This window comes from Chiroxiphia lanceolata, chromosome 18 (assembly GCF_009829145.1).
Source record: "Chiroxiphia lanceolata isolate bChiLan1 chromosome 18, bChiLan1.pri, whole genome shotgun sequence".
NCBI lineage: Eukaryota > Metazoa > Chordata > Aves > Passeriformes > Pipridae > Chiroxiphia > Chiroxiphia lanceolata.
This window is the reverse complement of record NC_045654.1, coordinates 11,127,366-11,155,315: the sequence shown is the minus strand read 5'-3', so window position 1 is coordinate 11,155,315 and position 27,950 is coordinate 11,127,366. Positions and strand designations below refer to the sequence as shown.

Sequence of the window (27,950 nt, the reverse complement as noted above, 5' to 3'; positions counted from 1 at the left end):
ATTCAAAGAGATCTTAACATTTTATTACTATTTATGATAACTCTGGGGTTTATGCTATATAGGTCTTGACTGAAAAAAATAACACTCTAGAAGTCTTTGCAGCATTTAGTGTTGTGTCTGAAAACATGGGTGCATTCACTGTATTTAAAGAAAGGGTAAAGGATGGATCACAATCAAGTTTTAAACATACTGTAGCTGAGTGTTGTTTGGAGGAAAATTAAAACCACCTTCCTGAGCTGCTGGAGAGAGTGGCTGAGTTCTAACAGTAACTTCTGAATTTTAGTGACAGTACCTTTGTTTTGATACCTGAAGATTTAAATAACATTTTCTAATGTACATTTCAAATACTGTTCAGCATTGTGAGGTGTTGGATAGGTCAATATAAAAATCTCACCTCACTCACCAAAGTAAATTATGAAGGGCCTAAAATGTGATATCTGCATATATTAAAACACAATAACACAACATGTGCTTAATTACTTTGTGTCTCAAGCAAATACTGCTAAACTCCTCAAAAATATGTAATCACAACTGATATGACATACTGTATTAAGCTGGGAAAAGCTGAAATGTAATTTTTTAAATTACAGAATCAGTCATATTACAGGAGTTCACAAAGAGATCTCTGCACAGCTGGTTGCCTTTTCCTCATTGTCCTTTGTCGTAAAATTTGCTAACTAGTTAAGAGAGCAAATATATTTAATGAGTCATTTTTATGGCACATGTTATTTACAAAGGCCCATTATTAAATGAATACATTTACTTTTACAAGCATCACTTGCTCAATTACCAACGCTGCTCCAAAAATTTTAACTCATACCTAGATGTTTGGTGTAACTAAATGATATCAATTTACCTTTTTAACTGAAAACACACAACCAGGAGTACCTTCCCCACTTTGTTTCGGCCAAAAATATGACTTTAAGATCTGCTGCTCAAGACAACTTCATACTTTCCTGATGTTTACCTCAACACACGTGATGGTGGAACTACAGCACCTCTTAGGGTTCTGATCTTGCAACCACTAATTTGTTTTCTCATTTTAATCACACATTTCATTCCATTCAGGTCAGAGTGTTCATTCTCTGTGTGTACTTGTATAATTCCTGCAGGCACTGCTCAAGTAATCCTGCCTTCACACCCCAAACACAGCTCAGGGACCAGCTGCTGCTCCCTATCCATGGTGAGTCCCTGGGCACACCCTGGGCACTGAGCCGTGCCCACGCCTTCAGCAGGGGCTGCAGAACCTGTGTTCTGCAAATAAGTCACAACACACATTTATCCCATTTTGCTGCAGAAAGGCCTCCTTGCTGGTTAATCCTGAACTAATACATTAAATAGGTATAAAAAACACAAGCCCTCTGCTCGGCCCTGCTGAGGGACGTCTGGAGGGCCGTGTCCAGTTCTGGGCTCCTCAGGACGAGGAAGACAAGGAGCTGCTGGAGAGGGTCCAGTGGAGGCCACAGAGATGGTGAGGGGTCTGGAGCACCTCTGTAATGGAGAGAGACTGGGGAAGCTGGGCCTGTTTGGTCTAGAGAAGACTGAGAAGGGATCTCACGAATGCACAGAAATATCTCAAAGGTGGGTAGCAAGAGGATGATGGTGCCAGATTCTTCAGAGGTGTCCAGCGACAGGACGAGGGGCAATGGCCACGAACTAAAACTCAAGAAGTTTCACTCAACATGAGGAAGAACTTCTTTCCGTGGAGGTGGCAGAGCACTGGAACAGCTGCCCAGGGAGGTCGTGGAGTCTCCCTCTCTAGAGACCTTTAAAACCCACCTGGACACGTTCCTGTGTCACCTGCTCCAGGTGCTCCTGCCCTGGCAGTGGGGTAGGACTGGATGATGTCCCGATGTCCCTTCCAACCCTGTTGTGCGCTTCGATGAAACTCCATTTCCCTGCTGCAGCATCTGAGTCAAAGCGGCGGGGGGACACCAGCGGAGAGAGAGCCGCTGCCTTCCCGGCGAAGCTCCGGACTCAGCAGCCCTCGTCCCGGGGCTGAGGGGACACGCGCGCCCCGCCCGCCCCGCGCTCCCCTCACGGCCGGTCCCGCCCGCCCCGCGCTCCCCTCACGGCCGGTCCCGCCCGCCCCGCGCTCCCCTCACGGCCGGTCCCGCCCGCCCCGCGCTCCCCTCACGGCCGGTCCCGCCCGCCCCGCGCTCCCCTCACGGCCGGTCCCGCCCGCCCCGCGCTCCCCTCACGGCCGGTCCCGCCCCGCCGCTTCCGCCCCCGCCACGTCCCGCCCCGGCCCCGCCGCCCGCGTGACGGCCCCGCCGCCGGAGAGTGACAGCGCCCTCAGCCAATGGCGCCGCGCCGCTGGGCGGGGGGGCGGGGCCGGCGCCGCCGGTGCGGCTCCCTCAGGGCAGGGCCGCGGGGACGCGGGGCCGCCATGGACGAGCCCGAGCCGAGCGAGCGCAGCCCCTTGTTGAGCAGCGGGGAGCGCGGGCGGGCGGCGGCGGCCAGCGCGTTCCAGGGCCGGCGGCTGGCCTGCGCCGCCGTGCTGCTGGCCGAGCTGCTGGAGCGGGTGGCCTTCTACGGCGTCACCTCCAACCTGGTGCTGTTCCTGAACGGGCCGCCCTACGGCTGGGAGGGCGCCCAGGCCAGCCAGGCGCTGCTGCTCTTCATGGGCATCACCTACCTGGTGTCGCCGTTCGGGGGCTGGCTGGCCGACGCGCTGCTGGGCAAGTTCGGCACCATCCTGCTGAGCATGGCGCTGTACCTGCTGGGCATGCTGGCCTTCCCCGTCATCGCCGCGCCGCACACCCGCCAGGGCCTCTGCGGGGACATCCCGCTGTTCCCCGTGGAGAACTGCTCCTCGCCCGCGGCCAACGCCACCCCGGCGCCCTGCTCCCAGGCGGGAGCCACCCGCTACTGCGCCACCGCCACCTTCGTGGGACTGGTCCTCGTGGGGCTGGGCGTCGGCTCGGTCAAGGCCAACATCACCCCGTTCGGGGCGGACCAGGTCGGGTATTGTTTGGCAGCTGCTGGAGCCGCTTGTGGGCGCCGGTCTGGACCAGGGGTGGCTGTCAGTGGTGCTGAGGGGCTTTGCCTGCCTTGGTGGGGTGGGCAGTGCCTGCTGGTTCGCCTCTCTCTAGGTGTTTAGCCTTGGAGGGAATCAGATCATCCAGCTCTGTTCCCTGTGTAAATGCAGGTCGTGAAGTTGTGCCCTGTTTGGTATAGTTTTGGTGTCTGTGTGGTGTCTGATCCCTTTATGGCCTTTGGTAACCCTGCCTTACCTGTGGTCCCTGAACTGGCTAAGCCATCACCATCTTGACGAGTTGGGTTGAATATTTAATGGCCATTAAGTGGATTGTTAATTATCCTCCATTGTGGAGTTTGTACTCACTTAATTTGACCTCAGAGCTCATCAGGATACACATTTTAGCTTTGACAAGGATGACATGGGCCTTCTAGGGCAGTTTCAGAGGCCTTTATCATCCTGTGATACATGAAGGCCAGAGAACAAACAGTTTTTTATGCTTTAGGTGTTCTCTGTGCACTGCATTGCCCTTGAGTGATGTTTTTGTGCAGGCTGATGCTGCGCCACATGGTGGGTGGGAAGGTGCTCTCAGTGTGGGAAACATTTCACCTGGGCTGTTCTCATGAGGACATGTCCTGTCAAATGACCTTCCCCGGATCCACCTCAGTGATATCATTCCTTGGATCATCACTGCAGAGCCGAGTGGCCTTACGGAAAACTTCGGGGAGGCACCTTAGAGTTCAGTAGCAACTGGAATGCTCTGGTGCATGTCCCCTTTTGACAGCCTTATGCTAAGGTACTATGCTGACTGTGGATGTTAAAGTATAATTTCTGCTTTACAAACTGAGAATTTCAGATGCTCAGATGCTGAGCAGCTTTTTTAACCAAACCCTTCTTGGTGGCAAAGCAAGGAAAATCCAGTTGCACTTCTGTTTACTGGCCCATTGAGTTCTGGTTAGAGCAGGTGTCAGAAATGCCATGAAATTCTTTGTAAGAGGGAGGATCTACCACAGCATCTTTGCCAAACATTCCTCTGTTCTCTATTGTGCAGCCATTTTTCATTCTTTGGCATTTCGTGTGTTCCAAATTTGGGAGTTCTGGGTGAAAGGCAGTATATAAATGTAAAACATCGTTATAGCCTAGGACTGTGTGTCCCCAGTGCATTGGTTCTGTTTGAGGCAGCCTGAGCCCATCAAGTGAAATAGCTTTAATATGACTTTATCTTGTAAGGTGTTTTTCAAAACTGACTGCTTATTCCCAGAATGCTTCATGAACGTTAAATGTAAGAGAGAAATAATGGCAGGAACGGAGCGAAAGAAGAGCCATTGCCAATGGAAGTGTAGCTGTTGTAGCTGGATTTTGTAAAGGCTTTTCCCCCAGGATTTCAAAGAAAGCAGTTTTTGGCTAGGTATGCTGATAATTCACAGTGATTTATGTAGGGTGAAGCAAAAGAAGTACTCCTTTCTGGTCCATAATAATCAGCAGAGCTCTGCCGAGGACTGAATTTTTTCCCCTTCTCTCTTTTTCTGGCTTATCTATTGTTAAATAAATTACAGCACACCACTTACCTTGTGCAGTTTGGGGCCCTCTTGGGTGCCTTCTCCCTGCCTAGGAAGGTAGCAAACTGCTGGGGAGATGCACATATTTTGCTGAGAATAAAGCCTGTCTCCCAGAGCCACATTCTTGGGAGGCCAGAGTGCAATCCAAACATGTTTTGGCTGGATGTGATAAGATTTGTCCTTTTCCCCTTAAATACCAAACAAAGGGAAGTATGAGTAGTATATAGTTGTATATACTATACAGATACTTTAGCTGGCTCAACCACTTTTCAGATACTGTTAATTACATTGCATTACAGATCTCTTAAAATTGCCATGTGAGATTTTCAGCTTTGGTGTACGTACAGAATTTGGGTGGAGAGCTCTAATACAGTGAGAAGAATCACTTTGTGGAATGCTGGAAACTGAATTCCAGTACTTATTTTTCTCTAAAGCTGAAAGATGTTTCTTAATTTCTGTTAAATGGATGCCTTTAGAAGTGCTGGTAAAGTGATTGAGTAGAGTCAGTATCCAGTAACTTTTGCCAGTCAGCTCAGCAAGAAGAGTTACTGTAAAGTAGGTATAGACCAGCTTTGCTTAACTGTGTTTGTAAATGAGCTGTTTTTCTAGAAGTTGCAGATGGATCCATCACACTGGTCTAAATCTGACCTATGGTTCTCAGAATAATGTTTCTAATCATATGATACGTACAACCTGGCACTTTCCACTTCCCCTTTTAAGTGTTTTGCTGTCACTTCCTGTTCTATGGAGCAGTTTGTGACTTTCTGTAGTTAGGAAACAATATGACTGTTTGCCATTATTGTGAAAGCTGATTTAGCTTCAACACTGAAGCCAGAATTAGCAGCAGACTACTGATCTAGTATCAGCCATAATCATTGTTCTAATTATAGATGAATGTCTTTCTGGGTTATGGTGATTAGAGACACCAGTTCTAACCCACAGTATAGTTTCCTTCTGAATTGGTCTTATAGTCCATAAATTTCTCAGTCCATAACTGCCAGAAATGTTCCAGCTCTGCTAAAATTGTTGTTACAGTTACTATTGGAAATTGCTGGTATAAAGCTGGCTTTAGAGTGATATTTATTTATTTGTAGAACTTAGATTTTTCTAGCCTCTGGATGAGGATGGGGAACCACATATAAAGATTTGAAGGTCACTAACTGCAAGAGTGGGGATTTTTTGTTGCTGTTGTTGAACTTTCTGAGGAGCCTGTGGACATCTCAGACTGCAGTTTGAAAACAAGTTGTGACATTCACGTGGCCAGTAATAATTTGTTTCTGTTTCTGCCAGAAACACAATAGATGGGACAGGAAGCAGACTTTAAATGTGGACTTGCCAAATTTTAGTTTGAAACTTTGAAATTATGTAGCAACTGAGTGATGGTGTGTAGCTCAGTTACTGAGCTCTCCCCACATGACCTCAAAGAATAACTGGTGTCTGTAGTGATGGATTGGAGGGTCAGTATTCTTATAAATGTGACTGCACAGAACTGTTGTCATTGTGCTTCCTTTTGTAGGCTAAAGACAGGGACAAGCTTCTGTGTTTCCATCCTTGCTCTGTTGTGTGGTTGCTCAGAGCTGACTGGGATGAGTTTGGGGGTTTTTGTTACATCTGTCACTTGTGACTGTCGTCAGCTGATCACAGGAACAAGTGAAAACCACTCCTGTCACTAACTTTGGAGTGATCTTGGTTCTTTCATGTGAGTCAAATGGGAGCTCAGACCTTTGAATCTGTGATGATGTGAAGAGGGAGAGACACATCCTGAAACTCTGAAATGTTGGGGTTTAGGAAATACTTGAGATCATTAGCAGATGATGACAGAAATCAGATGTCCCAGGGCAGTGGTGGGCACCAGATACACACAAACTGCAGCAAAAATAACAAACCTTGTAGTAACCAGTTCTTTGGAACTGATCTGTGAGAGCTCAAAAAATCCCTTTGTGACAAAGCAAAGCATCTAAAACAGGAACTATGGAGAAGCAACAATGTCTGTTCAGATCCCTGACTCTTTCCATAATAATCAGAAAAATCTAATACGATCTTAATATTTGAGCTGTATGATTGTTGTTTTCAAGCTGTACCAGCTGCTTTGGCTACTGCTTGGATCATCTCCTGAGAAAGAGGTTGGTGTTGAAAAATCCAGGAGAGGGATAATTGAGCAAGGATCATCTTTCTTCCAAGTCACAATGAGATCTAAGTATTAACCTTAGGACAGCTGTGCTGTGGAACTTGCTGTCAGTCATAACTTTTCATTGGGGGTTGTAACTAAAGATCCACTTACTCTTCCTCCCATTCTTAGTTTGAGTTGCATTTGAAGTTTTACTCTCATTCAAAGATGGTAACCTTGTATCCTAAATGAGTTTAGAGGATTGCAGTGCAGAGTTACAGAGCTGGTGTGTCCTCTGCTGAAAGTGGCTGTAAATAACCTGGTGGTGGCACAATTCCCATCACAGAGTCTGCCGAGCACTCAGGAGTCTTTATCATGAAAACCGTGGTCATATTTACATCTTATCTGACCATAATCAATCTGATACATGATTTGTATTAGAAATTTTGATTTTGAGAACTATTCCTTTACTATTTTGAAATCCAGTGCTGCGTAGTCCCATTTATAAAACTCAGAATGTCACCGTGCTTTTCTTTCTGCATTTGGATTGTCTATATTTAAGGACACTTACCAGATTTTATTCATTTTTTTTAATCTGTTTTGTTGCAATGGGGCCAAAATCTTTTAAATGTACCTGTTCTGACTCTCAGTGCAGGGATGTTGCACCCTCAGCCCAGAGCACTGACTCGATGCAGGACTCACACTGTACATGTGCCATTTATGTCCATGATTTTCCTGCTGCAGTTGCTGGTGGGATGTTGGGAATCTAATGAAGCTGGAGGTGCTGGTATCACAAGGAGAGTGAGGAGGGTGCTGCTATGCTTGAGCACAGATGCAATTGAGCAGAGGGAGTGATAGATTTTTCTTTCCACTTGGGTGATTGAAAATAATGCAACATAAAGGGGAAAGGAGAACTCCTGCAGTTTTGTGGGAAATGCTTGCGCTTGATAAAAGTAGAATAATAAAAGTTTGACATGGTTTTCTTCTTCTTAGTCCCTTATTAAAGGGACTTTGTAGTTCTTCATCTTTGAAGCATCTCAGATGTGGCTGTGATGTGATTTTTAGTGCATATGTTTACTATGCTGAGGAAGGAGAAAGTGGATTCTTTGCGTTGTAAGCCTGTGGCGTGTTTGCCCTTTGAGCACTGCCTTCCTTTGGGGTCACTCTGTTTCAAAAAGGATCCTGGAGATGGAGAGGGAAGTTTCAGGGACACAGACATGGTCAGGAGTCTCCAGGCAAGGAATCATGAATCAGTCTAAAGCTTCTACCCTTGAAAAGGCAGCAAGAAGGAAGATGTGACGGTGGTTTGTGGAAATAATGGCTGGGGGAGAAGAGAGGCAGAAATGGGCCAGGAATGGGATAAAGCTCAGTTTTGTTCTGTTGTTTCCTGGAACTGGGTAGAACTAGTGAGGCCAGGCCAGGGCAGGTTCAAACCAGGTGAGGGGAGGTGGTGCTTCCCACTGGGTAATTAGCTGAGGAACTCTTTGCCAGGGGATATTATGGATTCTAAAAGCTGACCTGGGTTCAGAGGCAGGTTAGACAAGTTCATGGAGAGGAGAGCTGCTGCATTTATTAAGGAGACAGAGAGAAGCCATCCTTGGCTTAGGAAGTTTCTCAGGAGCTAATGGTTGGAGGCTGGGATAGAACTTGATAGAAGCATCACGCTGTGCTTGCCCTGTTCTTACCTGTATCAAAGTTTGCTCTCTTGTCCCAGCTTTCCTTTGTACAGATGTCAGCAGGGTCATGTGTAAGAGGGAGGATGAGAAGTCATTTTCTTTGCGGAAATAAGAGAACCGAGACTTTACGATGAAGAAATGGAAACTTCACAAAACAGATTCTAACGCTTTAGACAAGTTGGAGCACTGTGTTTTGTGTAATTGTTTGCTAATATCCTGCTGCTCTTTGGGGATTAGAGGGAGGGAATTCCTGGATTGATACACTACTGCAGGTGATGATTATTAGAATTAGGAAATGAGTACCTAGTTGAAATTAGAGAGGGAGAATTTCTTGGATTTATCTCCAGGATTGTATTTGACTTGGTAACAGATGTACCTGAGTGCCCAACAACGCCATTAACTATGCACAGGAAATGTTGGGCTTGGCTAAATGATGCAGATGGGTTTGTGCACCACTGAGAAACCTGAAGCTGTAAATCACAACTGACAATGTTAAAAACTTATTTCAAGACACAGCTTGCTTTTCATATTGCAGACTAAACATGGATCTTTTGAAGATCTGGCAAAGGAGGAGGAGAAATTTGCAATTGCAGATGAAAGTTAACTGACTCAGCAAGACTGGTGCATGGCACTGACTTGCTAGTCACTGTTAATGGCCTTTCAGTCATAAACCACTGACAAATACAGTATTAGGAATTCTTCTGCAGACTAGTCGATCTTTTTAATGTGTCTCAAAATTTAACTTGCATAATTTCTCTTACATCACCTCTTAGGAGTGATGCTGGGTTCCTGTGACTTCATTACAAGACATGGGGTGACTTATGGTAGGCAGTAATAAAGAGTGATACTGAAAACTGTACAGGATAATTCTATAAACCAGGGATGTCTTTACTTTCACTGAGAGCTTCAAGCAGAAAAATAACACTATGAACAGTGCTGGCTTAGAGGGAGAAATGTTTACAGGGGCCTTGTGACACTCAGGCAACTCAGATTTAGTTTTGGATTTTTTTAAAGGTCAGAATGACAAGTCCTCCATTTATGTGCTGATGATAAGCTTTAGGACTGGGTTAAACTTTAAAGTTGTTGTTTAATTACCAAGTATTCATTTGAGGTTTAGAAAATGGAATACAGTTCACTGTTATGTGTATACGGTTAGAAAAAGCAATTATTGCAAGACATGAGTTTTTAGGTAAGTTTTTGTTTACTAAAAAATAGTTACTTCAACTTCTGTGGACTATGGGATGTTAATCTGAGTGAGCTTTGTGTAGAGAAATGACCAAATGAGAGTCAGTGCAGTAGAACTAAGAATGGTCTCTCTGGGGAAGCTGTCATCCAGGAGTACATGGCTTTTTTATCCCTGTGCTGGGCTTCTAGAAGGTTATTCCCTTAATGGTGCAGCTCAGTAAGGTGTCATTTCATCAAATACCATGTGAAGCCCAAAACACTTAAATCATTCCAGTGTGACTCTAAATGAAACCTGAACTCTTCAGTGCATTGAACTCGATTGAATTCTAATAAACAGGCTTCATTTTCTTCAGAAACTGAATCACTTGCTTTTAATCTTTCTCAGGTCAAAGATCGGGGCCCGGAAGCCACGAGAAGATTTTTTAATTGGTTTTATTGGAGCATTAATTTGGGAGCTATCCTGTCTCTGGGAGGCATTGCATACATCCAACAGAACGTGAGCTTTGTTATTGGATACAGTATCCCAACAGTCTGCATTGGGATTTCCTTCATGGTTTTCTTATGTGGTCAGAGTTTCTTCATCACCAAACCCCCTGATGGCAGTGCCTTCACAGACATGTTCAAAATCCTCACCTATTCCTGCTGCTCCAAGAAGACACACATGGAACGTTCAACCAGCAGGTTTGTGCTGAGCTCTCCTGTGTCACCCGAATTCAGCAAATCAACCCAGGAGCTGGAACTAGTTAGTTCAAACTAGCTGGTAGTGAGTCACACCAGAGACTGCATTAGAACATGCAGGTCTGCTTTGAGAACTGGAAAATTGGAGTCCTGGAGATATTTTCTGGGAGTTCTGGGATGAGAGAGGCACATTTTGAGGTCACTGGATCTCCATGTTGCAAGATAAGTCTGCTTTTTCAGCCGAGTGCAGTGTCCTGCCAGTTCAGAGTTTCCAAAACTGTAACATAACCTGGCTGTGCTGCTTCTAAGCATGAATTAACTTCTCTGTTAGATATGTTTATGGGTGCCTTCTGATTTGAAAACCACTGCCATCTGCATTTAATATTGTAAGTGGCTTGATGGGCCTCCAAAGTTTTTCCACCCTTAAGAGATGCCCATGGAATACTGGTGGTTGAATCCCTGATAAGAGATGTCAGGTTTCAGGTACTCAGACTGAGAAACAGTTCAATCACCATCATTAATTCAGTTAACAAACAATATCACAAATATCCCAGGTTATTCTAAGTTCTGCCTATTGGAGTGCCAGTTTTTTAGGGCTGGGGCAGGAGGAGGATGGGAAATAAGGAAACCTTCATAGCAGGTTTCATGTTATGTTTTCACCTGCTGTGACCTGTTCCAGCCTAGTTGTGTTGCTGTAACTTGCAGGAGTTACTCTGGAAATGCATAAGCTGTTTATAATGAAGTGTCACAGGATTGCCAGTCGTGTCAGTTTTTGTTGTTTAACTAAACATTTCCAACTCTTTTCCAAAGTGAAGGCCAGGGAGTTCTTCACCCGCCTCGCAAGCAAAGCCTGTTTGAGATGGCCAAGCTGTCTCGGGGGGGCCCCTTCAGAGAAGATAAAGTAGAAGATGTAAAAGCTCTTGTCAAGATTATCCCTGTCTTCCTGGCTTTAATACCTTACTGGACAGTGTATTTTCAAGTGAGTAGTTCCAAATGGTTACAGTTGTATTTTACATGTCTAAAAAAAAAAAACAACCCCATAATTTCTAATCTAACACTTTTTCTGGGGGCTCTCTCATAAATGTGAAACTTACCTTGAAGGTGAGAGATGACAAATGGCTATTAAGAAAACTCTCAAGTAATATTTTGACCTAATAATAAAAAAGAAAATAAAATCATTAAAGCTGTAGTTAAGACTCAGATTTTGTAAATGTAAATAAAAATTTTGTAATGTTCTAACAATAATTCTCTTTGCTTTGCTGTGTTAGCATTCTACCTCTGGTATAATCATTGTTAATTATTAAAAATACCTCTCTCTCAGCACTCTTTGTCCAAGTAATGTCAACTCATCTTTTTTAATTCTAGATGCAGACAACATATGTATTGCAAAGTCTCCATCTGAAAATTCCTGAGATACCAAATGACACCAACTCCATCCACACGGTAAGCAGAGCAAAACACCTTAAAAGTATGATTTCTTTACCTCTTTAGCAAATGAGGTAAGTATTGTACAAAAATTCCAGCAAGTTCAGGTAGTGCCTAAGGGGAACTGGTGGCCACATCCACTGGGCATTTCGAACCATGGTGCACATTACAGGGGTTTTGTTACACCAACAAGTGTGTGGAGTCCACACCATCCTGTTCTGAATGTGTTCAGGTAACTCTCACTGCTTTAATTAATTGTGTCTTTATCCTTCAGTTGACCAAGTCTGACCTTTGAAGAAAGCTTATAAATCTATATGCCCTCAGTTTCCAAAGTAGGACAGAAGCATTCCTGCAAGCTCAGTGGGAATACCCCTCCTTAACTGCTGCATTAGTATTTGGAATCTGGGATACGTTTGTTACTTTATACTGCTTAATCAATAATCACTTTACCTTGAATCAGAAGAAGTTGTTCAATCAATATTTTCCAAGAAAGGCTGTTATCATGTGCCTGCAGGAATGGTACAGAGAAGTAAAACCAAGAAGTATGAATATAAGTTATTAACAGGTCTACTTTGTGTTATTATGAACCATGTGATGTCTTTTTATAACATTGTCAGGTGGACTGGAGAAGTGGATTATTTTCTTCTAGCAAAGTGCACACAGGAGTTCAGAGTCCCATTGTCAGACTGAATATTAAAAATAAAAATATGAACGTGGAGCTTTGGTTATCAAACTGAGCATTAGAATTGTTTCAAGTTGTAATTAAGCATTATGTTTAATTAAATTAGCTCAAAAAATAATGGCTTTCACTGGTTTTCCTGAAAAGACTTTAAAATACTACTTTTTCTAACAAAAATGTGGATTTAAAAGTTAGTTGCCTCTTTGTAGTGTTTACTTAAACACTGTTTGAGGCAAGGATGATGGGACAATGTCTTGATACATTTAAAGAATGATTTTCTATCCTGCCCTAAGAGTGACTGGCTCCTTTCTCTGCAGCACATCAGTTGTGTTGCTTTGTTTAGAAATACTTTGTTGTGATCTAACAGCATAAGACAACTAAGTTATTTTGGTTTTGCTGTCTTCCATGGTATGTGGTCTACCTGAAGGATGCTGACCTGCAATCTCCTTTATGTAGTGATTTGAGGTAATTAGGAAAAGGAGCAGTAATATAACATTTTACATTGTACCTTGTCACGTTTTCCTTAAGCTCTTGCAGGCACCTCTGCCCAATACTAAGAAAAGCATGTTTCCTCTTGATATGAAAAGAGTGAAATATGTGTATGCCCTTTAGTCTGCAGGCTCTTGATAGAGTAGAAAATGGAAAGCATACATTTTAAACAAAAAAACCCCAAACCCAAGTGATTGATTGGGTGAAATACAGCAGTGCCAGAGGCATTTGATATTTCTCATCTTTCTTACCAGATTTAGCAATGACAAAAAATTCCTACATCCTTGACTCTAATTACACAAATCAGTCTCTGTACAAGCTGTGACACAGGTTACTGCTGGTGTGATATTTGAAGCAAAGGAAAAGGTGAGTGGGAGAGGGAGGAAAATTGACAGTTACAATTTTGCAAAACTTCAAAATAAGCAAGAATTTGACTGACTCAGCAGAACTCACTGGGCATTTTTCAATGCATGTGACCATTGCTGAGTAATGTACACAGCCTTATGTATCAAACTGCTGGATATCTTTATATAACCAAACTAGATTGTTATTCCCTTTGTAAATCAGTGGAGTTCTTGTCTGCAGGGAGAGCTGTGTGCCCACAGTGTGTCAGAGGCTGAGGGCTTGGGGCTTTGAGGGATTTGCAGTGGTTGAGGTTTGTAGCCTTTAGGGAGTCTGGTTGTCTCCCTCTGTTACTGTGGCTTTAGATTGTCACAGGCCCCTTGGTCATCCTGGATAATCTTGGAGTCATGGAATGGTTTGAGTTGGAAGGGGTCTTAAAGATAATCTTGTTCCAACCCCCTGCCACGGGCAGGGACACATTCCAGTGGATCAGGTTGCTCAGAGCCCCATCCCACCTGGCCTTGAACACTTCCAGGGATGGGGAATACACAATTAGAAGTCTCCAGAGAATACTCATCACTTCTACCCTGCAGTTGCCACACACACAAACACTTCAGCACCGAAAACTGAATCTGCATCATGTAAAGCAGTGATTATCTATTTTGGGCCAAAAAGCCAGTGGGATGCATAGTGCAGTGTCCCAGTGTTCTGAGGGGATTTTAAAAAATCCCCCCAAACCAGAACATTTTTATAAATCTACCTCTACTCTCTTGGTTGGTTAGCTCAGAACAGATGTTAAATATTACTAAGCTTGGTAGAAGTGGTCTCATTCACACCAGTGTGAATCCTCCTGTCATTTACTGAATCTTGCAAACGAGACAGGACACATGTATTGCACCACCCTCCTTGTTCATTTGACAAGCATAATTTGATTTTAATTGAATTTTGCATTACGTATTTCTGATAGTTCTAAGCCTGGTAATAGAAGATATACAGAACCTGGCTATTAAATATTTTTCATGACTGAAGTAGGAAAAAGGCTTAGTTCTGTCAGACTACAGTATATCACTGGAAGCCAAATAGTAGGGACTATTTAACTGCATTAAATCACTTCCTGATTTGTGTGTCATTAATACTGACTTGGAATGCTTTTAAAAATGGGTGTATTCATTTAAATAATCTGCACAATTTTTGCTAGATTTGAGTTACACAATCAGTCATTCCTCAGACAGGTGTTCTATGACTAAGAAAATCTTAATGGCAGAAAAGCTCCCAAAGGAGAGCAATTTTTGTTTTGTTTTGTTGGTTTGTTTTGTTTTCAGTTTTTGTTTTGTTTTCAGTTTTTGGTTTGGTTTGGGTTTTTTGTTTGTGGTATTGTTGTTGTTTTTGTTTGGGTTTTTTCCCATGAAATGTATGTCAGGATTTATGCAGAAACACTCAGATGTTGTGATAATGCTCATGGCCATCTCAGCTCTCAAAAGGACTTCATACAGGCTTAATTTAGATGATTAACTTTTGTTTCAACAAAAATTAATTCAGAGTAAGCATCTAAAATAGGAGCCCTCTGAAACTCAGAGATCTTATAAAAAATCCTTTGCAAAACATCTCCGAGTTCTGTGTGTTGCTTTCTGAGAGTACTTTCTTCATCTGCCCAGTAATTTCCTTAGTCCTCATTTTCCTTGGAACTGTGTGCACTATTATTTGCTTTTGTGAAAAGAACCTTTTTGCTCTGAACACTTGATGTTCAGAGCATCCTCCCCCCCCCAAAACAAAACCGACACCACCAAGCTGGAGGTGCGTCTGGAGAGGGAGAATGTACAATAGTGGTGGAATTGCTGTGGTGAGGAGTCACTTGTGCTTCTGAGCTCACAGATTTATGAACAGCCAGACTAAATGAAAACCTGAATAGCTGAATGTTTTCCTCAGCTTTCACACACTTTCATTTTTCTTTTCACAGTGTCTGTCAGTGCACAGTGCTTTGTTTTGGATCGAAGTGTTCGATCACAAATCTCTTTTTTTTTGTAAAATAACAGTAAAAATCAACTCTTTAAGTATGGAATTGCTAACTTGAGTCATCTACCCTTTAAGTTTCCAGCAGCCTGGTTGACCATGTTTGATGCAGTGCTTATTCTGATCCTAATACCCTTGAAAGATAAATTGGTGGACCCCATTTTAAAGAGGAATGGCCTGCTCCCATCCTCACTGAAGAGGATTGCAGTTGGAATGTTCTTTGTCATGTGTTCTGCCTTTGCTGCAGGTAAGGAGACAGCTTTGAGATCTACATCCATAATGAATTATTCAACTACTTGCAACAGCTTTTTTTAAAACACTTCATGAATCTTTAGTTCAGCATTATTCAGATCTCATTTTCATGGGATAGTTGGAATGCAACTGCATGAAATCCAATTTGATTGTACCCAAAAACTTACTAAACTGTTCTGAACCTTTGCAATAAAATTGGACCATTTTTCCTACCTGAAGTAGACATTGCATGTACCCTTCAAAACCAGCCTGTTAGTCAAAGTTTTCACATAGAGTGTTACTTTCTAGTACACTTGGTAGTGGAGAACTATTTGTTTTCTGGCCAAATGCCTTCCCTTCATGATCAGTGAGTTGCCTGAACAGAGTGTCCAGCATTTGGATACAAGGCTGTTAGTCCTCTCAAAATAAATTTACAGTATTGTGGAAGTCCCTGTTGTCTGATTTATTAACATTTGATCTTGAAGTTGAGAATTTATTTATCCTGAAAAACAAATTGGTTCGGAAATAAGTATGTTTCTTCATACATTCTAACTTCCAAATATTAAAAAGGTGAAATTTTACCTTTCCCTTTATCTAAAGTAATGAAGTTAGGTTATGGCTGAACAAGAGTTTCCTCCCACTTTGGGGTTTTTTCTGCCCTACCTTTAATGTGCCCTAATGTTTGGGAATTAGTGTAGTGTAAAATAGCTTAGCTATAGCTTGAAAGGGAAAAGATGGCAACTCTGCTGGAACCATAAATCAGCTGCTTTTGAGATGATTTAAGGTTGTTAAGCGCTGCTGGTGTGGAACTGAACATCTCTGAGCAATGCTTCATGGAATCCATAGCCTTCACTAGCACCACTGAAATGAACATATTGATAAAGCATTATAGCATTAAATAAATGAATTTCAGCACTTGTGATGCCCCATGTTTTAGGGAGAGGGACACTTTATATGGCTATTAAGATTTCTTTCAATGAGAGAGATAATTACCTTATTAGGCCAAGGTCACTTTGTATGTGGGCAAGGAAAGTTCTTTAAGCAAAGTCATTTAAACTTAAAATAGGAGTGTTTCTCTTATTCCGTGTTTCTTAGAACACTGGTACTGCAAAAGAGGATGATGTAAAACAGTTAAATGTCAGCTCTTTAAATAGAACTCAGGCTCACATATAAGGGAATTCAAAACCAGCAATATCTGTCTTTATTAGTAGTGGGGGGAAAAGCACATTGAGCTGTGATAGCCGAGTTGGGGAATGGGTTCCTACAGCAGAATTCTTAAAAATTTTAAATGCCACTTTTTCTGTTCACCTATAAATGTAACACATGATTTTGTGGGTTTGATGCTCCCCAGCTCTTCCACAGTAGAAGCTGAAAAGGTGAATTCTTTGGATGGTTATCTGCAATCTGTTTGGAAAGTTTAACCTTTTGGAGTAACTTAATATCTCTTCATCATGAGAGGAATTTAAGAGCTTCAGTTGCCACAGATTTGGGGTGTAGGAAACTGTTTATTTCTAGCAGGGTGGAAAACTTCAGTTGGTTTATATGTTTCACAGAATTTTTATTTTTTCATTAAATGATATTTATAGCTGCCATATTTTAATATTCTTAAAATACAGTATTACTTCCAACCATTTCTGCTTTAGAGAGAGAGACTGATTAAAATCTTCAGCATATGATGATAAGAACTTGCAATCATGGAAATATCCTAATGATTTGTTTGTGCCATATTTCCATTTTAACTTATTTAACAGGCATTAGTTGTGGACACTACTCAGGCTGCCTGTTAGATTGTTGAGATTACTTAAAATATTTTATAAACTGTGTAAAAATACAACTGATTAGATTTAATGAACATCTGCTGTGCTTCATTCATTTTATCATAAATTCTGAGTAGCAATATTTAAGGTTATCCAACTGGAAAATCTACTTCATTTATAGAGTTTAAACCATTATAGCAAGAATTTAAGATTATTTTAACTACTAAATCTGTAAGATTGAACATAAAGCTTATCTATCAAAGTCTAAGGAAGACTCAATAGATTCTAGATTCTGAAGTACTTTGAAGATGAATTTATGGCAAGGTTTGGTATATTTTGATTATGTTCCTATGTGGCTAAATGCCTCCTAAATCTGCTTATGTTGTGAGGAATATAAACACATTAAGGATCATTAGATGTTTTGTGGTGCAATAATTTTGTGTTGAATGTATATGAATGAAATTATGTCTGAGCTCTTAGATGACTGTACTGCTTTTTTACATTTTAATTAAGTTCCACTCTAAAAAGTTTGGCAGCTGGATAAAATACCAAACCATCAAGAAATCCAGCTTTATTTTAATTACATCAGCTCTTCGTAGTTCAGAGGGCACTGAGGTAGGTGAAGAGCTAAAGATACACTTCTTTAGCTGTGGCCTCACCTACAGACTATATACAGGGACTCTGGAGAGCTTTCCTCATGCTTTCTGCTCAGCTTGGGTCCCTTGCCATGACCAGGACTAGTAAGAAAACTGCATGTCATGGTAGGAGGTGGTTTTGGCAAACATCAGTCCTTTCCTTTGGCCTTGTCCCTTAGCACAGAGATGGGGATCTGGCTGGTCCCCTCAGGGTTTCTGTGTCACAGATTTGTGAAGAAGTGGGAGAACAGATATTAGGCTGTGCATTAGAAATTGTATGTGCTTGTTTATATGAAAAGTGCTGTCACTAGGGTTCAGAGTGGTTCAGCCAACATATTAAATATTACATGTCCATGTCATCCTTCTCTGCCTCTAGGAAAGACAAAGCCAGAGGTGAGGAAGCAGATGTAATCACTTGTACATAATCACCTGTGCATGGTGTGATATCCATGAAGCATCATGTCTAAGCCCTGTACAACTGGGTTTTTTTGTAACAGGAGGGATATTTTGTACCCCAAGATAAGGTCAGATCTTGGCTCAGTGAGCAGAGAGGGACCAAAAGTGACAGGCACTAAAGGGAGGCCATGTGGGTAACATGTACTATAGGAAGCAGCATCATTGACTCAGTCCTGCTCCTCTGAATTGGTGATGAATAAATTCACCTGATTTCCAAGGATATTGAGAGTTCTTTTATAGAGGTCCTTTTTGGGTGAAGCAGGGAGTTTTATTAACTATGAGCTATTCTGTAACACTGAGCCCAATCGTTTAATCTGGGCAACTTCAACAAAACCCTGCAGTGCTATTTGATATTCACTTTCTGCTCTAAACTGTTGTGTTGAGCAAGCTAAAAGTGCTTATATTTTACACTATCATGTCTATTTTTCATTCTGTATGAAGTACTTTCTATGCAATGGCTTGCTTGTAAATCAAACTCTAATGAGCTTTTGGCTCTCTTCGGATGAAAAGTGTCACATAAAGGTCATAATCATATTCATAGAGGGTTTTCATCGTTCTACAGGACTAGTGTAGCCATTTTGATAAGCAAAATGGTTTCTAATTTATTAATACTATGGTGGCAGGTGAAATGGTTCAACACAGCAAAGTAGTAGTTTGTGAAAATGAGATTGTCTTAAAAAAACCCCCAGCACAGTGTGTATGAAAAAGCTCTCAGCTGATCCATCCAGAAAAGAGTTAAGTGTTATTAGCAATTTGTGTAATTATTGGTACTGAATAAGTGTATAATCACTAATTCTATGGCAGAACAACTGTATGTCTTGAAATAACAATGGCAAAAGTAGTCTGAAATGCTTTCTGTTAGGAAATAAGTACATATTCCTGTTGTATAATTTGTAATTGCGGTTCAGGGCTGAATCCTAATTCTTAATATGAAGAAACAATATTTGTGCCTTAGGTAAATTTTTTTTTTCCCTCCACATAGGAATTCTGGAAAGCAACAGACTGAAAATTGTAAAGGTTAAAACAATTAATCAGACAATTGGAAATGTTACATACCATGCTGCAGATTTGCCAATATGGTGGCAGATTCCTCAATATGTGCTGATTGGATTCAGTGAAATATTTGCAAGTATAGCAGGTAAGAGTCTTTGTCTGTTTTAAATTTGCTTTTATATCTCTCCTAAATGATGGAACTGTAGAATATAGATACTTCTCAAATCATTATAAGTAAGCTCTAATGTTTCCAAATACATTATTATACAATATAAGTTAATCTGAAGTGGCAAAAAACACTATGGTCTTGCACATTTGAAAACTGACTATTTATGACTTTGTTTTCAAAATTGAATTTCAAGCAGAGCAACACTGAAAATATTTGTGTGGCATCCAGTTAGCATTGGATATTTTCGAGCCCTAATGGAAAACAATATACTCTTTCAATATTGTATTTTAATGCAGTATTGTGTCCTCTGAATGTTCCTCTGTGTTGCAAATACAATTTGTGCTTTGCAATTTTTTTGGCTTTAAACCTGTGCTACAGTTTACAAAGTCAAGTAGTAAGTGGAAACATCTTTGTGAGGGGAAAGGGAAGAAATAAACCATCTTTAGAAAGACTTACCACCAGTTGAAATTCACATTGCTGGAGTTTTTACATCTCTGAAATAAGAAAAGGTTTTGTGAATATTCATAACGAAGTAGCTACTTTGATACTGTTTTGTCTACTTCATGTATAGATCAGTTTTTCTGTAGTGGTTTTAGATACCAGGCAGACTGAAACACTGTTCAAATTTTGCCTGTCCTGAACAAATGCAAGACATCTTAGATTTCTAATCCTGTTCTTTGTTATGTACATAGAACAGCTATGTGATTGTACTGATTTTTAGGCTGAAAGTGAAGTGGGAGGAGAGGGTGAGTAGGACTATAAAATCTGATTTTCTGGGCTGTTTCCTAGACCTGCAGGGCTCATCAGCAGGAGGAGAGCACAGGCAGCTCACCTGTTGTCACTGTGGCGTGTACTGGGATTAAACAAGTGAAATGCTACTGGGAATCTCTTAGCACAGTGTTTGCACATCTAATGTTTGGCAGCAGTGCCTGGTCACCAATAACAGAAACCTTTCATGGGAGTAGAAGTAGCTACTCTGATACTACTTACATCAGGTAGCTCAGCAATTTTGTTTAATATATTAGAACTTCTCCAGTGACTTGATGTAAAACTCATTTAGCTTTTGCTTAACTATAGTTACTTATTAACATGTTGAAATACTGTTTGAAATAGTGAACTGTGAAGATCACCCATTCAAACTGGTGTTACAGGCAGCTCTTTTTCCTCGATTCCTTGTGACAGAACCTCCTGGTTTCATTTCCCCTGTGGGAGGTGACTTTCATTCTTGGGTGAGCACAGTGGGTTAAAATGAGATTCTCTAATTCTGTAAGATCTGGCTGGTGGTGGCCCACAGCTGTCACATGGCCCATTTGTTCCCCTCTAAGTGGAACAGAAAACTTCTGCTCCCTCAGGTTTCTGGTTACATGTGTCCTGCTGTCATCACAGTTGTTAGGCAGTAAAACAAGGTGCTTGGATTGCTTAGCAAGTAGAAGAAAAATGTGGGGTTTGGTTTGCTTAGTTTTGAGTTTTTTTATCCTTATCTGCTCATTTGCTCTGAGCTTTCCTTCCAGCTGTCTGGCCTGGGACTTCATGTGACTGGAGGAATTAGATATGTATTAAACTCTGCCATAGATATTTACTGTGTTGGAGGAATTCTTTTTACATATGGCTTCCTTCTGTGTGAAATCCTACTTCTTCACTCCCTGTCCTCCAGCAGTCAGTGGCTGGACCTGGAAGTTCTGAATAGCTGAAGTGGTGTGTCCCCTCCCCCAGTGATGTACAGGAAAATCCATGGATTAATTTGCTTGAGAGAGTTTGTTATCTTCAAAGCACACTAAGAGCCAAGATATTAGACACTTTAGGTTCTTGAATGGAAATTCTGCTTTAGCAGTGTAGTCAATATGTGTCATTGCTGTGCTGTATCAGTGTGCATTTCATTATGTGTGAACAGTACCTGTCACCAATCCTAACACACAGAAATCTGAAGATGGAGTCTTGCTTAATTTAGCATTTTTAGCAAGAGAGTAAAAGGAGTTACTTAGAGTTACAACTTTAGCAATCGTACCAATTAAATCTGAACTCAGATGAACAGATGACTTATCAGAATTACAAGTGTTCCTGCAAAAATAAATCAATGTCTTCCCTCTCACACAGTCTTGTTTCTCTGTCAGGTACTATTACTAGTTTATACATGTTTGCAAGGAAAAAACAACTATCTGCAGGTTGTGGAAAGGTCAAGGACTTGAAGAATTCTATTTGTTGAACTCCAAACTGAGGGTTGGTTTTTTTCAAATGCTTTAGTGGACTTCATGAGAAGTCAAGTCTTTAAGGCTTACACAATTCTAGTGTGAATACTCTGCTGTTCTGCACTGCTGGGTCTGTACCAACAGCTTTGTAACTTCAAAAACTTCTTGATCATTGTTAGGAAAAATGTACCAGAAATTCTGTGGAGAGCTTAATTGCTTTGTGTACTGCACTTTCATTTGATTTTTCACAAAGATTTTTCTCCTGCCTTCTGATTGTTATCTAAACATAATTCTTAATATTTTAAAGAAGGCCTCTGAAGACTTGAGAGTATATTTTACCAATTCAATATTAAAGCTGATAAAGGCATCTATTGTGCTATGAAACTCTGTTTTAAAATAAGCAAACTGTTAATGGTTACAAAGCTTTAGTGATGTGGAAATGTTTGTTGTGAACAAAAAGGGGCTAAATATCACAAGAGCTGAAACATACATTTGGTTTTTTGTTTACTGTAAAACTAAGCATATTCTTATTAAGCCACATTAGTTACACAAGAGGTACCTTTAAAAAGATGACAGGCATTGCATTAATCTTTTGTATTATTCTGTCAATCCTCTTAACACACCCCTGTTTAGCTGGGAATTGTAATCTCACATGACAACACCACCGAGAGGGTTTAATTTCAGAAATGCTTGTTTGAGGTAGCATGAAATCGTTATCAATGGCTGCCAGCAGGGCAGAGAAGCTCTGAAGGCAAAGAAGAGATTTGATATTCTTTCTGCCAGATTAAATATTAGCGTGGCTGGGAAAATTATTCAAGTTTAGAAATGTGCCTTGTTTTGTTGCAAAAAGTGCAAACAGTGTTAACACCCATTTTGGTTTTTGTTTTGAATCTTAAGATCTTTTTCCAGCAGGAATGCTCACATCCAGTATATCTGTAAAATGAACAAGGGAAAACGTGGTCCAGATCCTTTCATGTGTTATACTTGAGCTTAGCTTTTACAAAATGTACAGAAGCCTGGTGACCAAAATGTGACTGAGGCTCTGGAGACTGGTGGCAGCTCTGATAACTTGACAAGAAACTTAAAAACAAACTACTGCATCCAGAGAATAATCTGCTTTTTTTTTCTTTTTTTCTTGAAGTGAGAATGGCCAGATAAATACTCCTTGAAATATCTGAATTTCTTATATTCAGATAACCCCCCAAAGCCTAGGGGAAAAGAAAAAAGCCATTTTTAGTTCTCAAAGTAAATATAATTTTGCCCGTTTGCAGATGTCTCTCCAGCTCTGTAGCCAGTCTCTGGTTACAGTTTGAATTCCCAGGAACCCACACAGCTGAGTTGGGTGAGGAGTGTTTCAGTTCCCTCCTGCCCTCTCACACAGGTTGTTTGTTGGCCTTTGTAACGTGCTTTGCACAGGAAAAGAGATTGAAGAAATCACTTGGCTCCCAGTGATTTCTCAGGGTTGGATCAGTGAGAACACACAGTTCTGGTTCTCCTACAAGAACCAAGTTCCTCCCTCACAACAGGCAAATGGGCCAGTCTGGCTTGAAGGGTTAATCCTTCTCTTGGAAAAAAATATACCAGTGTGTTTCTATTAAAGCCTGTCTGCAGTAGCAGAAGTCAAATACCAGTAATGGTATAAGTAAAGCATACCTTTATTATGCAAGACATAAGATCTCTGCAGTTTTCAGTCTGTAATGCAAGATTTATGCAATGCTCGGGTCTATAACACTCTCTTTGCCAAGAAAAATGCTAGGTGAGGTAGCATTAATTTTCAGTGTGAAGCAGACTGTTTTGAAACAAGCATTTCACCTGTCAAAAACAGCTCTGCAGAGAATGTATTTGACTGTCTCTTGTGAATAATCCCATTTGATTTTTGACAGGAGTATTATTCTAAAAAGGAGTTAATCATGGGCATTAGTCTTTGCATGGCAGAGCCTAACCCAGTGTGTTCTGCTGGTACTCAATTCAGTAGCACACATTTTCAGATTGATGGTCACTGGTATGTTTTTCTTGGGTTTATTGGCTGAAATTTGAGTGAAGGCAGTTTAAAGTTGAAACCCCTTATCTACAAGTCTTCAATAGAATAGGCTAGCAAGAAATGAGCTCAGAGAATTCTAGATCAAAATGAAGGTAAAACTAATTACTGCCTTTCCACTTGCAATTAATTTCTCTGTCTGCACATTCAGAGATCCAGGCACCGAATCTGTGAGAAATAAATGTTCCTGGTCAATGCAAGAGTGCCCTTCAGTTCTTGAGCACTTTGTTCTCAGCAGGAAATGCCACGTGCTTTGTAAATACTGCACAGCAGACAGGGAATACAGAAACGAGGGAGAAGGGGAACGTGGAACTTGGCAGATTAGAGTCACTTTAATACATTTCTTTGAGGATAATTTTAGACAGAAAAATGAATATGTTGGCTCAGGAGATTTCTTGATTTTACATGTGTAATATTAATAAGATCAAAGTGTGTGTCTCAGATGTTGCCCATGTGATGGGTTGATCTATTGATGACCTTTAACAGGGTTCATAAAGCAATTAGAGGGACCTGGGAACTGACAGGGATTCACTGCACACCTGTAACTCCCACAGCACTAAAGCAGAACAATTTACTCTTGTTTCTTAGATCTCCCAGTAGCATTTTTTTTTACATCTTTTAATACAGGTCTAGAATTTGCATATTCAGCTGCTCCCAAATCCATGCAGAGTGCCATTATGGGGCTGTTTTTTTTCTTTTCGGGGATTGGATCATTTGTTGGCTCTGGATTGTTGGCACTGGTGTCTATTAAAGAAATTGGCTGGATGAGTAATCACACGGATTTTGGTAAGTGTATTTTTCAGTGTATTCATAGTCTATAAAGTAGAAGGCTTCCCTTAGTTAAGCAAGCATTAAGGACATTGAACTGTTAAAGACAAAGTTTCATTTTGCACATAAGTATGAAATAATTGATCATGCAAAATAATGCACTGCCCTCATGATAACATGGGAAACACATGTTTAATAGCTTGCCTCCTGTCAGTTGCCTGCTCAGCTGTTATTGCATTTTATCACTAGATATTACTTGCAAATACTTGCATTTTAGTAAAAAAATATTTAAATTAGGTGCAGAAGAAGAATATATTTGGTATCAAGTACTGAAATTACTTTCTGTGGTTATGGGAAGTAAAATGTACCCATCTCTCTCTCTTAGTGATTATTCAGCTTCCTCGTTTCAAGTGACTTCATTGAAATTACCCTGAGTTAATTTTGCATTTCTGTCTGCTAGCTGTTTATACACTTTAAAGTCCAACAAATCATCTGCTATGTATTGCCAGTGGAAGTTAAAAATAATTACTGGCACCAGTAGGTGGCACCTTGGGAATTTCAGAAAATCCCACCATCCTCTCTGGGCTAATTAGTTCCAACAGAAGGAGTGTGAAAAGTTCTTAAAACATATGCCAGACCTACTGTGTGTACATGGCTTAAAAGTGCAGCCTAAACTTAAACTTTAAATGTGGTATGAGAGAATTTGCCATTTAAACTTGATTTGCATCTACCACAAAGTAACGTTATCTCGGTCAGGACATCTGCCACAAGTTGTCATCTGTGGTTTTTAAGTTGTTCTTCAAAAAACTGCAAAAGATGACAAGTAGCCTGAACTTTATGGAAGTGCCCTCACCAAATGAAAATTTCCTCATATGGAGACTTTTTTTTTCCCCTGTCAATTTTCAGATTAGGAAAGCATCTTTTTCTGCAGCTCCATGCAGAGATAATTCAGCTGATAAGGAGGATTATAATTTCATACAAATTAATGATGGGGCTTTTTTAGCCTCTTGCCTATGAGAACATGCACCGAGTTTCTGCTCTTTCTGCCCACTCTCTGCTGGCACTTCAGTGTTGGTTCCTGCCATTGGAATGACTTGTTTCTCCTACAAGAACTAAGATTTCCTGGGTTTAATATCCCATCTCATAAAGGATAATTACTACTCTTTAAACACGTCTGCTCCTGAAATGGAGATTCACGTGGATATTGTATTTTAAATGTCAGGGAAAGCCTCCGTTTAATTTTATTGCCTTTTATTATAAGTTCCTTTAATTGAATCTTAAGTTTCAGTAATTAAAGTCATTTAATCTGAACATTTTATGGACATGCTGCATGAACAGCTTGTTAGGATCCATGTGTACATCACTGTTTTACTCCCTGCACCCTATTTGATAATCATAATGGTCCCATTGGCTGTGGCTCACGGGGCACGTTGGAAATGAGCCACAATATATTGTTCTTGGAAGTACAGCAATAGGTACTGCACATTTCTTAACAGAAATGTTTTAGCAATGGGCTTTCTTAATTTAACATTATTTCATGTGTCACACTGTATCATCACTAATTTGTAACCACTTTGAGGGAGTGTCAAAGGTGAACCACAAAGAAACCATATATGTTTTCATGAACTCTCAACTTTGTCCCCAAAGAAGGCTGAGAAACAATTGCAGTAAAGGCTTTCATTGTATCTATGGAGTTGCCAAACTCTTTCCTTAATAGCTTTAATTTTCTGGGATTTTTGGGGGTTTTGGTGTTTTAGTTTGGTTTGGGGTTTTTGTTTGTTTGTTTTTGGTTTGGGGTTTTTTTTGTTGTTTTGGTTTGGTTTTTTTGGTTTTTTTGAGGGGGTTTTTGTGGGTTTTTTTGTTGGTTTTTGTTGGTTCAGGGTTTTTGGGTGATTGGGGGGTTTTGGGTTTTTTGGGTTTTTTTTTCTTTTTTTTCTTTTACTTGGTCTAAGGCATTGGACCACAAAGAGAGCATTCCTTGTACTGTGCACACCTTCCTCAGCAGGGCCACCTTTTGCTCTGCATAGTTAAAAATGAAACTCTGCTGCAGGATGGAAACGTGATTTGATTTGGCTTTGCCCGTGTTTTGCTGGAAGGTCTTCACCACTTAAACTCGAAGAGATTCACATTTCTATTTGTACAGTCTTTACTAATGTTTATTTTTTCCCTCCCCAATTCTTTCTAGGCAACATTAACGGCTGCCAATTAAACTATTATTTTTTTTTGCTGGCTGCCATCCAAGGAGCGACCCTCTTGCTTTTCCTGATTGTTTCTGTGAAATACGACCACCAGAAGTCGAAGGGGAACGAAGCTGCTGCCAACGGGAGGATCTGACCCCTGTTGCAGAGCAGCCTTTGTTGCAGCAGCACCCAGGGAAGTGGCAGCACTCCCAGAGCCCACGGGCTCTTGTTTTCTCCAGTGGGATCTCCCCAGACTTGCATGTCCCAGGAGTTCTCTCCCCTGCCCCCCTCGTGTAACGTAGGTAAGTGCCTTATGTTGGTGGGGCTGTTTCTTGCACTACGTCCTGGCAGAGGACAAACAAACCTTGGAAGTGGATTAACTCCAGGCATTCGAGTTGCTCTTTGCTCATTTGGGAGATGTTTACTTAACTCTTCAAAGCTGGGACACTTACACTGGGAAATGGAGTATAAGGAGTCACATGTGACATGGACTGTTCCTGACCCAAAAGCTCGGTGGAGAGCAGTGGAGCTGGAGAAACCCTCGACAATCTCAAGCCTACGTTGAGGACACAGGACAGAAAACTGTTTGACAGAAACCTCAGCTCGTGGTTACAAGAATAAACTTTCAATACCGAGAGTCGTTTTGGGGGGAGAAACAGGGACAAATTAAATTATAAATTAGGTCAGATTAAAAACAAATATGATTTTACAATCGACCTTCTACTGGCAGTGTATCAAGGGTTTAAGTCCAAACTTGCAGTCAGAAGTATCCAATACTGAAGACTGAACTATATATCCCAGTAGCTTGTTATACAACTGCTGTAAATTTTGGTGCACAGTTAACACTTGTTGGGAGTGCAGTTGTTTAACTTCAGAAGTGGTTTTATTTTTGAACCTGTGTTAGGACAACGCACACCTCTGGACAAAGCCCTGTTCAGTCTAAGTCTGTTACTCCCCTAAGGAGCAGCCTAAATATTTGCAGGAAGCAAAGTGAGCTGGAATTCTCAGCAGATCAATGCGCAATAACCATTTAGCAGCCTCAGCCAGTCCCTTCAGTCTTGCCTCTTCCTTTTAGCTAACAGGGTTTGTATCTTTCAGCAACACATTCCTCCAGCAGAGCCAATGGTTTTATGTTCAGCCTCTTGAATTTTACTGATTCTAACAATTGTACTTCAGGTTGTGTGCAGACTGGCGTGGAAAGTGCAAGGAATTATGCAGAAAGAAAATAAAAACCTTTTTATTAATGTGTTGAATTTTTATAGTTTCCTTTGTCTGCAATTATGTTGTTAAAATGTCCTTATTTTGTACATGGACATTTTTTTTAAATGAGTTTACAAAATAAAATGAACTTCCATGCTGTGACTTTTGATCCTTTGTTTCTAGGTGAATAAAACTATACTACAAATA

General features: G+C 40.9%; 1 protein-coding gene and 1 long non-coding RNA gene across 2 annotated transcripts; one reads left to right on the top strand and one right to left on the bottom strand.

Annotated features, from left to right (window-relative positions):
• Positions 1-4: 4 nt before the first annotated feature.
• On the bottom strand, positions 5-2,887 carry LOC116795709. Its single transcript, XR_004360138.1, has 2 exons — positions 2,639-2,887; positions 5-1,910 (listed from the first exon to the last, which is right to left on the bottom strand). It is a non-coding gene; the product is annotated as an uncharacterized LOC116795709 (long non-coding RNA).
• SLC15A4 (solute carrier family 15 member 4) lies at positions 2,329-27,950 on the top strand. The gene is made up of 8 exons (XM_032705605.1): positions 2,329-2,962; positions 9,893-10,188; positions 10,996-11,164; positions 11,551-11,628; positions 15,209-15,377; positions 19,192-19,347; positions 24,223-24,381; positions 26,549-27,950. The coding sequence occupies exons 1-8, from the start codon at positions 2,390-2,392 to the stop codon at positions 26,695-26,697; spliced, it is 1,749 nt and encodes a 582-aa protein (XP_032561496.1). The 5' UTR covers positions 2,329-2,389; the 3' UTR covers positions 26,698-27,950.